The 13,923-nt window shown below is 51.1% G+C and overlaps 1 protein-coding gene across 1 annotated transcript; it reads right to left on the reverse strand.

The window, feature by feature from the left end:
• Positions 1 to 1,164: 1,164 nt before the first annotated feature.
• LOC133358750 (retinal rod rhodopsin-sensitive cGMP 3',5'-cyclic phosphodiesterase subunit gamma-like) lies at positions 1,165 to 7,004 on the reverse strand. Its single transcript, XM_061577195.1, has 3 exons — positions 6,836 to 7,004; positions 4,776 to 4,816; positions 1,165 to 1,391 (listed from the first exon to the last, which is right to left on the reverse strand). Exons 1-3 carry the CDS (start codon positions 6,985 to 6,987, stop codon positions 1,315 to 1,317), a joined length of 270 nt encoding a protein of 89 aa, XP_061433179.1. The 5' UTR covers positions 6,988 to 7,004; the 3' UTR covers positions 1,165 to 1,314.
• Positions 7,005 to 13,923: the final 6,919 nt, after the last annotated feature.

The raw sequence follows: 13,923 nt of genomic DNA on the forward strand, positions 1-13,923 counted from the left end.
CGTGTTCCCTCCCCGCGCCGCCTGTAGCCGTCCCAAAGCTGCGGCGCTTTGGTAGCGGCAACGGGCTCGTTGAACGGGTGTCCCGACACGAGCGGCTGGGTCACTGCCGTCGCTTTGATTCCCTCGGTTGACTCCTCCTGCTTGCCTGTCGCACTCTCGTAACGAGCATGCGCGTGTTGTGGCGTCACCCCACCACCGACCCCACCACCGACCCCACCACCATCCCCGGTCTCGTAGACTGGGCAAGCAAAAGTCGACTCGAGTTGTCTGTATTCCCATTGGTGGAGAGGCGGCTACGTCACAGTCGGGTTGCACGTGGTTCACACCCCACCCACCACCCCACCCACCACGGCCACCCACCACCGCCACCCCACCCACCACCACGGCAACCCGCCACCCCACCCACCCACCACCGCCACCCCACCCACCATTGCCATATACAGCAGCAGGCGTCGGGGTCGAACCCACGACCTCCTGTGTACCAGGCGAGGTAGTCAACATCTCCGAGCCGCCGTGGCGCGCATCCCCACGACTCAACACGGGCAGCAGCACCACGGGGACGTCGCTCGCAAACACAAAACACGGCAGCAGCAGCATCACGCGGAGACCGTCTGGACTGCGCAGGGTACGCGGAGTAGTTTATTGGTGATGGTGGTGATCGTGGTGATGATGATAGTGGTGGTGATGATGGTGCTGGTGGTCATGATGGTGGAGATGATGATAGTGGTGGAGATGATGGTGGTGGTGGTGGAGATGATGGTGGTGGTAGTGATGATAGTGGTGGTGATGATGGTGCTGGTGGTGATGGTGGTGATGGTGGTGGTGATGGTGCTGGTGATGATAGTGCTGGTGGTGATGGTGGAGATGATTGATGATGGTGGTGGAGATGATGATGGTGGTGGTGGTGATGGTGGTGGTGGTGATGATGGTGGTGGAGATGAGGATGGTGGTGGAGATGAGGATGGTGGTGGAGATGAAGATGGTGGAGATGGTGATGATGATGGTGGTGGAGATGATGATGGTGGTGGAGATGATGATGGTGATGATGGAGATGGTGTTGGTGGTGATGATGGAGATGCTGGTGGTGATGATGGAGATGATGGTGATGGTGGTGGTGATGGAGATGATGGTGTTGGTGGTGATGATGGAGATGATGGTGTTGGTGATGATGGAGATGATGGGACTTGGCGCGCTACTCTCCGGCCGCCACTGCCTGCCGGTGGCGGTGGTGGCCGGGACCGGTGGGGTGGTGGCGGTCGCTCCATCTTGACGGCGCCGTCATCATCTTGACGGCGCCATCATCTGATGGCGCCGTCAGATGATTCCGTACTGCGCCAGCTCGTGCAACTCCAGGTGGTTGAACGCCTCCCACGGGCAGATGACGGTGATGTCTGCACGCCAGGCAGAGGAGAGACATCAGCCGCTGCTGTGTCTACGGCTGCTGTGTCTGCTGCTGCTGTGGCTACGGCTGCTGTGTCTGCTGCTGCTGCTGTGTCTGCTGCTGTGTCTGCTGCTGCTGCTGTTGTCTGCTGCTGCTGCTGTGTCTGCTGCTGCTGCTGCTGTTGTCTGCTCCTGTGTCTGCTGCTGTGTCTGCTGCTGCTGCTGCTGTGGCTGCTGCTGCTGTGTCTGCTGCTGCTGTGTCTGCTGCTGCTGCTGTGTCTGCTGCTGCTGCTGTGTCTGCTGCTGTGTCTGCTGCTGCTGTGTCTGCTGCTGCTGCTGTGTCTGCTGCTGTGTCTGCTGCTGCTGCTGTGTCTGCTGCTGCTGTGTCTGCTGCTGCTGCTGTGTCTGCTGCTGCTGTGTCTGCTGCTGCTGCCGTGTCTGCTGCTGCAGCTGTGTCTGGGACAGCATCGGCGGTGCGCGTGGGGCCGCATCGCACCGCCGATGAAGCACGGCTGGCTGACGGACGGCGCGACAGGAGGGTGACAGGAGGGTGACAGGAGGGTGACGGGAGGGTGACAGGAGGGTGACAGGAGGGTGACGGGAGGGTGACAGGAGGGTGACAGGAGGGTGACAGGAGGGTGACGTGAGGTTGACGGGAAGTTCATCAACATCGTCGCGGGTCTCCCGTCCGGCACGTGCCGGGTCACATCGCCGCTCGTACACCGGCGGCATCCATCGCAGGGCCACCAGGGGGCCACCGGTGGCCTTTCGTGCGGTCCCCCCCTCGTCGTCGTCGTCATCGTCGTCGTCGTCGTCGTCATCATCGTCGCCATCGTCATCATAGTCGTCGTCATCGTCGTCATCGTGACCATCGTCATTATCGTCGTCATTGTCATCATCGTCGTCATCGTCGTCGTCATCATCGTCATTGTCGTCGTCATCATCGTCGTTATCATCGTCATCATCGTCGTCGTCATCGTCGTCATCATCGTCGTCGTCATCATCGTCGTCATCATCGTCATCATCATCGTCATCATCATTGTCATCGTCGTCATCATCGTCGTCATCGTCGTCATCATCGTCGTCATCATCATTGTCGTCATCGTCGTCGTCATCGTGTTGCTGTCAAACCCAACAAATGGTTTCAAGTGTGTGGTGGTGGCGGCCCTCACTCACACACTGATGATGTCTTTACTCTTTGGTTCTTTCGGTAAAGTCACGTAGGTAGAAATACAATAATATATGTAATATTATTTTATTTGTCTACATACGTGACTTTACCTAAAGAACCAAAGAGTATGGATTCCTGCAGTTACGAAAGCTTCAAATCTAGATTGATGATGTCTTATCGGCAAAAGTGTCCACCCCTCCCCACTGAAGATTGCTGCTGCTGATGTCACCATCCTAGAATCTCACCACTCGGACCCAGCAGAACGCTGCTGCTGATGTCACCATCCTAGAATCTCACCACTCAGACCCAGCAGAACGCTGCTGCTGCTGCTGATGTCACCATCCTAGAATCTCACCACTCGGACCCAGCAGAACGCTGCTGCTGATGTCACCATCCTAGAATCTCACCACTCGGACCCAGCAGAACGCTGCTGCTGATGTCACCATCCTAGAATCTCACCACCCAGACCCAGCAGAACGCTGCTGCTGCTGATGTCACCATCCTAGAATCTCACCACTCAGACCCAGCAGAACGCTGCTGCTGATGTCACCATCCTAGAATCTCACCACCCAGACCCAGCAGAACGCTGCTGCTGATGATGTCACCATCCTAGAATCTCACCACCCAGACCCAGCAGAACGCTGCTGCTGATGTCACCATCCTAGAATCTCACCACTCAGACCCAGCAGAACGCTGCTGCTGATGTCACCATCCTAGAATCTCACCACCCAGACCCAGCAGAACGCTGCTGCTGATGTCACCATCCTAGAATCTCACCACTCAGACTCAGCAGAACGCTGCTGCTGCTGCTGCTGATGTCACCATCCTAGAATCTCACCACTCAGACCCAGCAGAACGCTGCTGCTGCTGCTGATGTCACCATCCTAGAATCTCACCACCCAGACCCAGCAGAACGCTGCTGCTGCTGCTGATGTCACCATCCTAGAATCTCACCACCCAGACCCAGCAGAACGCTGCTGCTGCTGCTGCTGATGTCACCATCCTAGAATCTCACCACCCAGACCCAGCAGAACGCTGCTGCTGCTGATGTCACCATCCTAGAATCTCACCACCCAGACCCAGCAGAACGCTGCTGCTGCTGATGTCACCATCCTAGAATCTCACCACTCAGACCCAGCAGAACGCTGCTGCTGATGTCACCATCCTAGAATCTCACCACCCAGACCCAGCAGAACGCTGCTGCTGCTGCTGATGTCACCATCCTAGAATCTCACCACCCAGACCCAGCAGAACGCTGCTGCTGCTGATGTCACCATCCTAGAATCTCACCACCCAGACCCAGCAGAACGCTGCTGCTGCTGCTGATGTCACCATCCTAGAATCTCACCACCCAGACCCAGCAGAACGCTGCTGCTGCTGATGTCACCATCCTAGAATCTCACCACTCAGACCCAGCAGAACGCTGCTGCTGATGTCACCATCCTAGAATCTCACCACCCAGACCCAGCAGAACGCTGCTACTGCTGCTGATGTCACCATCCTAGAATCTCACCACTCAGACCCAGCAGAACGCTGCTGCTGCTGCTGATGTCACCATCCTAGAATCTCACCACCCAGACCCAGCAGAACGCTGCTGCTGCTGCTGATGTCACCATCCTAGAATCTCACCACCCAGACCCAGCAGAACGCTGCTGCTGCTGCTGATGTCACCATCCTAGAATCTCACCACCCAGACCCAGCAGAACGCTGCTGCTGCTGCTGATGTCACCATCCTTGAATCTCACCACCCAGACCCAGCAGAACGCTGCTGCTGCTGCTGATGATGTCACCATCCTAGAATCTCACCACTCAGACCCAGCAGAACGCTGCTGCTACTGCTGATGTCACCATCCTAGAATCTCACCACCCAGACCCAGCAGAACGCTGCTGCTGCTGCTGATGATGTCACCATCCTAGAATCTCACCACCCAGACCCAGCAGAACGCTGCTGCTGCTGCTGATGATGTCACCATCCTAGAATCTCACCACCCAGACCCAGCAGAACGCTGCTGCTGCTGCTGATGATGTCACCATCCTAGAATCTCACCACCCAGACCCAGCAGAACGCTGCTGCTGTGTATCATCTAGGTATCTCTCTGTGTCTCAGTGGCTTCACTGCATGGCCCACAGTTTAGGGTCGCATGACTACGCTCACCCAGCACCCCTCACCGCTCAACGCTCACCCTCACCCCGCGGTGAGCGCAGTGAGCGAGTGGCTACTCACCAGTGCCCAGGCCCTCCATGCCGGGGATGTCGTCCCCGAACCTGCGGAGAGGCACAAGGGAGCGGGCAGTGAGCGGGGCAGCCCTCTGGCCAAACTAAAACCATACTCCTTTAAATTTCGATTTAAAGCTTTCGTGACTGCAGGGATTCATCTTCGTGGTTCTTTCGGTAAAGTCACGTAGAGTGGAAATAATAAAATATTAAAAATAAAACACAATTTAAAAAATTCTCACGACGTTTCGGCCACAACGCAAGCAGCCGTCCTCAGGTGGAGAACAGGTCTGTCGAGAAGACAGAGACTGAATAATATTTTATTATGTTTTTTTATTATTATTTTATTACTTCCCTTCTACGTGACTTTACCGAAAGAACCAAGAAGATGAATCCCTGCAGTCACGAAAGCTTTAAATCGAAATTTTGTTCAAGTTCAAGTTCATTTATTAGGTATAGCCCTGTGAGCCATTCGGCTCTTGAATCGGGTGCATCACCCCAGGGGCTGCGAGTCGTGGCACTATTTTATTTTAGTTTAGAAGGGTCGATCAGCGAAAACACTAATTAAGCACGGCACGTGGGTACAACTCACGTGCCATCAAACCAATGCCGTAATTATAATTAAAAGCAACAATTTGCTAAACCTTGGCCACAATATCTGGACTTGTCTTCATAAAAATAAATGCGTAGATTTATATTCTTGGTTCTTTCAGTAAAGTCATGTAGAAGGGTAAAAATAAAATTATCTAAATATAAAACAATAAAAATTCTCACGACGTTTCGACTGCAACACAAGCAATCATCATCATGTGTGAAATCCACAGCAAGAAAAAGCATACATTTCTGTTTATGTTTATATGATTGTGGTTATGGTTGTACTTTATTAATCTCTAATCTCTGCCATGACATACAATGAAACAAGAAAAGGTAAAAAAAGTAACAACAGAGCCATGTAATACAATACACTGTTAGACATTATTGTAAAAAATAAATAAATAAATCCATCCCCTGTGTTAGTGAAATTTTTTATCTTTTAGGCAGGAAATGAGTTTTCAAATGTATTTATTTTTCTGGGTTGGGACCCCCAGACACCCTGGAAGATTTGATCCCCCCCGATGTTGACTCCATGGCTACAGCCTTGCATCAAACCCTACGTACTTATGAACATTTCACTTTTGTTTGAAGGATTGAGAACCAATGGGCTGCGAGGATGCAGAAGATGTGAAGAGCCACCGCTGGAGACGCGTGTTTCTAAAACTAAACTAATAACGAGTTTTGAGTTTTTATTTCGCCAGGTCAGGCCCCACTGAGCCGTGTAAGATGTTTTTCAGAAGCGACCTGGCCATCAAAAATGATGGCTTAACGAAGTTGGCTTATCATCATCAACATCATCATCAACATCATCATCATCAACTTCATCATCAACATCATCATCATCAACATCATCATCATCAACTTCATCATCATCAACATCATCATCAACATCATCATCAACATCATGTGTATCTCGGTGTGTACCTGTGTGTGTGTATCTCGGTGTGTATGTATCTCTGTGTGTGTATTTCTGTATATATCTGTGTGTCTATCTATGTATGTATCTGTGTGTGTCTCTCTGTATGAATCTGTGTATGTATCTCTGTGTGTATGTATCTGTGTGTGTGTATCTCGGTGTGTGTGTGTGTGTGTATCTTGGTGTGTGCGTGCCCACCCAACCTTGTATGTATCTGTGTGTGTATGTGTCTGTGTGTGTGTATCTCGGTGTGTATCTGTGTGTGTGTGTGTATCTTGGTGTGTGCGTGCCCACCCAACCTTGAATGTATCTGTGTGTGTATGTGTCTCTGTGTGTATGTATCTGTGTGTGTGTGGATCTCGGTGTGTATCTGTGTGTATGTGTCTCTGTGTGTATGTATCTGTGTGTGTGTGGATCTCGGGGTGTATCTGTGTGTATGTGTCTCTGTGTGTATGTATCTGTGTGTGTGTGGATCTCTGTGTGTATGTATCTGTGTGTATGTGTCTCTGTGTGTATGTATCTGTGTGTGTGTGTATCTCGGTGTGTGCGTGCCCACCCACCCTTGAATGCCCTTCTTGGGGGGCTTGCTCTTGAACTGCCGCGTCTGGCGCTGCTTGAACTTGGGGGGGCCCCGCCGCGGCGTGGCGGGCCCCCCACTCACTTTGGTGGGGGCCATCAGGGCCCCGGACGTGTTGGCGGTCGCCAGGTTCATCGCGGGTCAACTTTGACCCCCACAGCTCCCCCGCTCCGTCCCCCCCACGGCCGCCCCTCCCCCAAAATCCCTTGACCTTTGGGATTGACCTCGCCGACGACGCTGCTGCCGCCGCTGCTGCTGCGTGGTTCGGGTCACCGGACGGGGGAGAGTTCGGGTCACCGCTCTGTCCGCAATGTCAGAGTCCAGCATCATCAGCAGCATCATCAGCAGCATCAGCATCATCAGCAGCAGCATCACCAGCGGCATCAGCAGCAGCATCATCAGCAGCAGCATCAGCAACATCATCAGCAGCATCATCAGCAACATCATCAGCAGCATCAGCAGCAGCATCACCAGCAGCATCACCAGCAGCATCACCAGCAGCAGCATCATCAGCAGCAGCATCATCAGCAGCATCACCAGCAGCATCACCAGCAGCAGCATCATCAGCAGCAGCATCATCAGCAGCATCACCAGCAGCATCACCAGCAGCATCAGCAGCAGCATCACCAGCAGCATCACCAGCAGCAGCATCATCAGCAGCAGCATCATCAGCAGCATCACCAGCAGCATCACCAGCAGCATCAGCAGCAGCATCACCAGCAGCATCACCAGCAGCATCATCAGCAGCAGCAGCATCAGCAGCATCACCAGCAGCATCACCAGCAGCATCAGCAGCAGCATCACCAGCAGCATCACCAGCAGCATCATCAGCAGCAGCAGCATCAGCAGCATCATCAGCAGCATCATCAGCAAAATCATCAGCAGCATCATCAGCAGCATCAAGCGGAGTCGGAGTCCTCTTAACGCAATCGTCATCAGGTGATGGTCTTCCTCCCAACAGTCATCGCGAACACCATCATCATCATTGCTAACACCATCAGCATCATAATTGTGAGCGCCATCATCATCAGCGGCATCATCATCATCGTTGTCCTCCGAACATGTATAGCTAGCACCATCATCATCAGCATCATCATCATCGCTAGCACCATCATCAGCATCATCATCAGCAGCATCATCATCACCGTTCACACCATCCACATCATCATCATCGTCCGTTTAAGTAATGGCCAACACCACCATCATCATCATTGACACAATCATCATCAGCAGCATCATCGTCCACTGAACAGTCATCGCTAACACCATCACCACCATTATCACCAGACCCGCGTACAGGAGGGTCCCGCTACATTTGGAAACGTTCGGACCCTGGATCAGAGGTCGCAAACAGGTTTTGATTCCTTACCCGTACCCGTACCCGGCCGCACCAGGGTCGCAAACGGGTACTCGTACCCGATACCCGTACCCTACCCGTACCCGGCCGGGTACGGGTAGGGTACGGGTATCGGGTACCTGATTTCGACCTCTGGGATGAAGCCATGTTGCAGGCGCGGGTGGGCTGATTCTAGGAACTTGAATTGTGAGAAGAGACAAGACGTTGGGAAATGAGTGACAAACGGTTACTCACCAGTGACTCACGGCCTACCCGTACCCGGCCGCACCAGGGTCGCAAACGGGTAGCCGTACCCGGCCGGGTTACGGGTAGCGAGGGAATATGAACCCCCTGAGAACCCCCAGTGCCTCCGACACACATCTCCGTATTTTTAATCCACGTATCTTTAGTTTAAGACGTAGGAGGCTTTCGCGACCAATATCATCAATAATAGAGGGTTTTTTTGTTCTGGGTTAGATCGCGTAAATATATAAATGTTGTGTCGTTAAACCCGCTACCACCCGACACGGCCAACTAGTGAGGGTTGTCACGTAAACAGAACGTGTCCAATTCGTCACTAGTACAGCACTAGTGTGTAGTGTATAGTGTATAGTAGTGTAGTGTATAGTGTATTATACTAGTACAGCACTAGTGTATAGTGTAGTGTATAGTGTAGTGTAGTGTAAAGTGTAGTGTGTAGTGTATTATACTAGTACAGCACTAGTGTGTAGTGTAGTGTATAGTGTAGTATACTAGTACAGCACTAGTGTATAGTGTAGTGTATAGTGTAGTATACTAGTACAGCACTAGTGTATAGTGTATAGTGTAGTGTGTAGTGTAGTGTATAGTGTAGTGTGTAGTGTATTATACTAGTACAGCACTAGTGTGTAGTGTAGTAGTGTATAGTAGTGTAGTGTATAGTGTATTATACTAGTACAGCACTAGTGTATAGTGTAGTGTATAGTGTAGTGTAGTGTAAAGTGTAGTGTGTAGTGTATTATACTAGTACAGCACTAGTGTGTAGTGTAGTGTATAGTGTAGTATACTAGTACAGCACTAGTGTATAGTGTAGTGTATAGTGTAGTATACTAGTACAGCACTAGTGTATAGTGTAGTGTAGTGTAAAGTGTAGTGTGTAGTGTATTATACTAGTACAGCACTAGTGTAAAGTGTAGTGTATAGTGTAGTGTAGTGTAAAGTGTAGTGTATAGTGTAGTATACTAGTACAGCACTAGTGTATAGTGTAGTGTAGTGTATAGTGTAGTGTGTAGTGTAGTATACTAGTACAGCACTAGTGTATAGTGTAGTGTATAGTGTAGTATACTAGTACAGCACTAGTGTAGTGTATAGTGTAGTATACTAGTACAGCACTAGTGTATAGTGTAGTATACTAGTACAGCACTAGTGTAGTGTATAGTGTAGTATACTAGTGTAATTAACCCTGTTGAGACAACGTCGGGAATTCAGAATTCTTTATTAAGTTTCGTCCACAGCTCTCACTACATCAGTTCCTCTATTCCATAGCTCCTTCGCGCTGTTGGCAGACAGCGTGAGAGGGAGAGATGGAGATTGCCACGGCCTGCCACGTGGCAGGCTCCGGACCACGTCACCAGCCACGTGGCTTCCACCCTCGCTCCTCCACGCTCTGACCACGTGCTGTCTGTCTCCGCCCCTTTCAATCACTGGCCCACGTGATGCCCTGCAACCAATCCTCAGCCACATCCCTGGAACTTTCCAGAAGCTACTATACGGCTCCAGGGCCACGCCCCTAACTCGACTCCCCATTGGTTGTGGGCTGAGGCCGGCAGAGCCAATCATCATCATCATCATCCAGGTGTAGCCTCACATTACACTAGTATACTACACTATACACTACACTATACTCCAGTGCTGTACTAGTATACTACACCATACACTACACTATACACTACACTATACACTACACTATACTCCAGTGCTGTACTAGTATACTACACTATACACTACACTATACACTACACTATCCTCCAGTGCTGTACTAGTATACTACACTATACACTACACTATACACTACAATATACACTACACTATCCTCCAGTGCTGTACTAGTATACTACACTATACACTACACTATACACTAGTACAGTACTGTACTAGTATACTACACTATACACTACACTATACACTAGAGCTGTACTAGTATACTACACTATACACTACATACTACACTATACACTAGTACAGTACTGTACTAGTATATTACACTAGTACTACACTATACACTACACTATACTCCAGTGCTGTACTAGTATACTACACTATACACTACACTATACACTACACTTTACACTACACACTACACTATACACTACACACTAGTGCTGCCACGTTCTGTTTACGTGACAACCCTCACTAATTGGCCGTGTCGGGTGGTGGCGGGTTTAACGACACAACATTTATATATTTACGCGATCTAACCCAGAACAAAAACCTCTTTATCTTTTGTTTTGACCCATCCCATCAGCCGCTCACAGGGCCTTCTGTGGGGAGTCCAGCAGCAGCATCAGCAGCAGCACCATCAGCAGCATCAGCAGCAGCAGCATCAGCAGCATCAGCAGGAGCAACAACAGCAGGAGTAACAACATCAGCAGCAGCAGTAGCATCAGCAGCATCAGCAGCAGCATCAGCAGGAGTAACAACAGCAGGAGTAACAACAGCAGCAGCAGTAGCAGAAGCAGCAGCAGCATCAGCAGCAGCATCAGCAGGAGTAACAACAGCAGGAGTAACAACAGCAGCAGCAGCAGCATCAGCAGCAGCATCAGCAGCATCAGCAATGAGAGTCGCGCTCGGCCGAACAGACGCCGGCGACCTGCTGCCCGCGCGTGTGATGTTATTGGCAAAATATATCTCTCCTTCTCGTCCTTATTTTATTGAATGTTTAAATCTTAACAGGTAAGGCCCCAATGAGCAGACGTGTCTCTCTCTCTTTCTTGTTTTCTCTTTTCAGAACCGACCCCTACCTAACGCGAATGAATCCCTCTACCAAGTGGCTTCTTATCATCATCATCACCACCCCATCATCATCACCACGTGCAAATGTGCAGCATTAGCCAGATACTCTGAACGCGTGCTCGTTGAGCCTCAATGCGGAGGGGGGGGGGGGACCCCGGAGAACAATCCACGCGATCGTGGGGAGAGACACGCAGACTCCAAATATACAGCAGCATGCGTCAGGGTCGGGATCGAACCCACGACCTCCTGTATACCAGGCGAGGTAGTTAACATCTCCTAGCCACCGTGATGATGATGAGAGAGAGAGACACGCAGACTCCAAATATACAGCAGCAGCAGCCCACGACCTCCTGTAGACCAGGCGAGGGAGTTAACATCTCCTAGCTACCGTGATGATGATGAGAGAGACACGCAAACTCCAAATATACAGCAGGCAGCGTCAGGGTCGCGATCGAGCTCACGACTTTCTGTAGAACAGGCGAAGTAGTTAACATCTCCTAGCCACAGTGATGATGATGAGAGACGCAAACTCCAAATATACAGCAGCAGGCGTCAGAGTCGGGATCGAACCCACGACCTCCTGCACACCAGGCGAGGTAGTTAACATCTCCTAGCCACCGTGATGATGATGAGAGAGACACGCAGACTCCAAATATACAGCAGCAGCTCACGACTTTCTGTATACCAGGCGAGGTAGTCATCATCTCTTAGCCATCGTGATGATGAAAGAGAGAGACGCAGACTCCAAATAGACAGCAGCAGCAGCAGACGTCAGGGTCGAACCAAGGACCTCCTGCGTACCCGGCGAGGTAGTTAACATCTCATCCACGGTGGCGCTCCAGGATGGGTCCCGGTTCCACGCGAAATGACAACAACACTCGCGGTCGTGGTGGTGGTGGGGTCTCCGCACAGATAGATTCGAAAATCCGTTGCTGTGCCACCATCCAATGGCCCCAACTTCCATGATCATCATCATCATCATACACCGGCGATAATTGTTTTTGCTCTGACTGCTAAAGAGTTTGGTACCTGTCTGGGTTGATGCTGATGGCGCTGATGCTGCTGCTGATGCTGCTGCTGATGGTGCTGATGCTGTTGCTGATGCTGATGATGCCGCTGATGTCGCTGTTGCTGCTGATGATGATGATGCTGATGATGCTGATGCTACTGCTGATGATGGTGCTGCTGGTGATGATGGTGCTACTGCTGATGCTGCTGATGCTGATGATGCTGATGCTGATGATGCTGCTGCTGATGCTGCTGATGCTGATGATGGTGCTGGTGTCAGGTTGGGTCTGTCGGTGTGAGCATCTGGCAGGATTAGAGTCGGGATGGATTTTCGACACGGATTACAGATAATCTGACCCGTGTATTACCCTGCTTATTATAGCGGCACCACTATCACTACATCACCATCACTACCACCGTCACCATCATTACACCATCACCATCATCACCATCACTACCACCGTCACCATCATTACACCATCACCACCACCACCATCACTACACCATCACCACCACTACACCATCACCATCACTACCACCGTCACCATCACTACACCATCACCTTCACTACCATCATCACCATCACTACACCATCACCACCACTACCATCACCACCATCACTACACCATCACCACCACCACCATCACCACCATCATCACCACCACCATCACTACACCATCACCATCACTACCATCATCACCATCACTACCACCATCACTACACCATCACTTCACCATCACCATCATCACTATCACTACATCATCACTACATCACCATCACTACCACCATCACCATCATCACCACCATCACCATCACTTTACCATCACCATCACTACACCATCACCATCATCACCACCATCACCATCACTACCACCATCATCACCATCACCACTATCACTTCACCATCGCTACACCATCACCATCATCACCACCATCACCATCATCACCATCACTACACCATCACTACACAATCACCACCACCATCACTACACAATCACTACACCATCACCACCACCATCACTACCATCACTACCATTACCTTCACTACACCATCACTACATCACCATCACTACAGCATCACCATCACTACACCATCACCACCATCACCACCACCATCACTACACCACCACCATCACTACCACCATCACCATCACTACAGCATCACCATCACTACACCACCACCATCACTACCACCATCACCATCACTACAGCATCACCATCACTACACCATCACTACCATCACCACCATCACACCACCATCACTACATCACCATCACTACACCATCATCACCACCACCATCACTACAGCATCACCATCTCTACACCATCACTACCATCACCACCATCACACCACCATCACTACATCACCATCACTACACCATCATCACCACCACCACCATCACTACAGCATCACCATCACTACACCATCACTACATCACCACGTGTCCCCTCTCGGGTCCCCTCTCCCCCGCGCCCCCCGTCACTCCGAGGCAACAATGGCAGGAAAGGAGACGCCGCCCATTGCCCATCCTGTGTCCCTCCGTGTCCCAACACGTGTCCCCGTGTCGCTCCGTGTCCCCGTCTCCCCGCCGTGTCCCTGTATCCACGTGTACCCATCGTGTCCCCGTCTCTCTGTCTCCACGTGTCCCCGTGTCGCTCCGTGTCCCCATGTCCCCATCTCCCCATCGTGTCCCTGTGTCCACGTGTACCCATCGTGTCCCCATCTCTCCATCGTG

The sequence above is a fragment of the Lethenteron reissneri genome, chromosome 63 (assembly GCF_015708825.2).
Source record: "Lethenteron reissneri isolate LAM-NWPU_2019-01 chromosome 63, ASM1570882v1, whole genome shotgun sequence".
Classification (NCBI taxonomy): Eukaryota; Metazoa; Chordata; class Hyperoartia; order Petromyzontiformes; family Petromyzontidae; genus Lethenteron; species Lethenteron reissneri.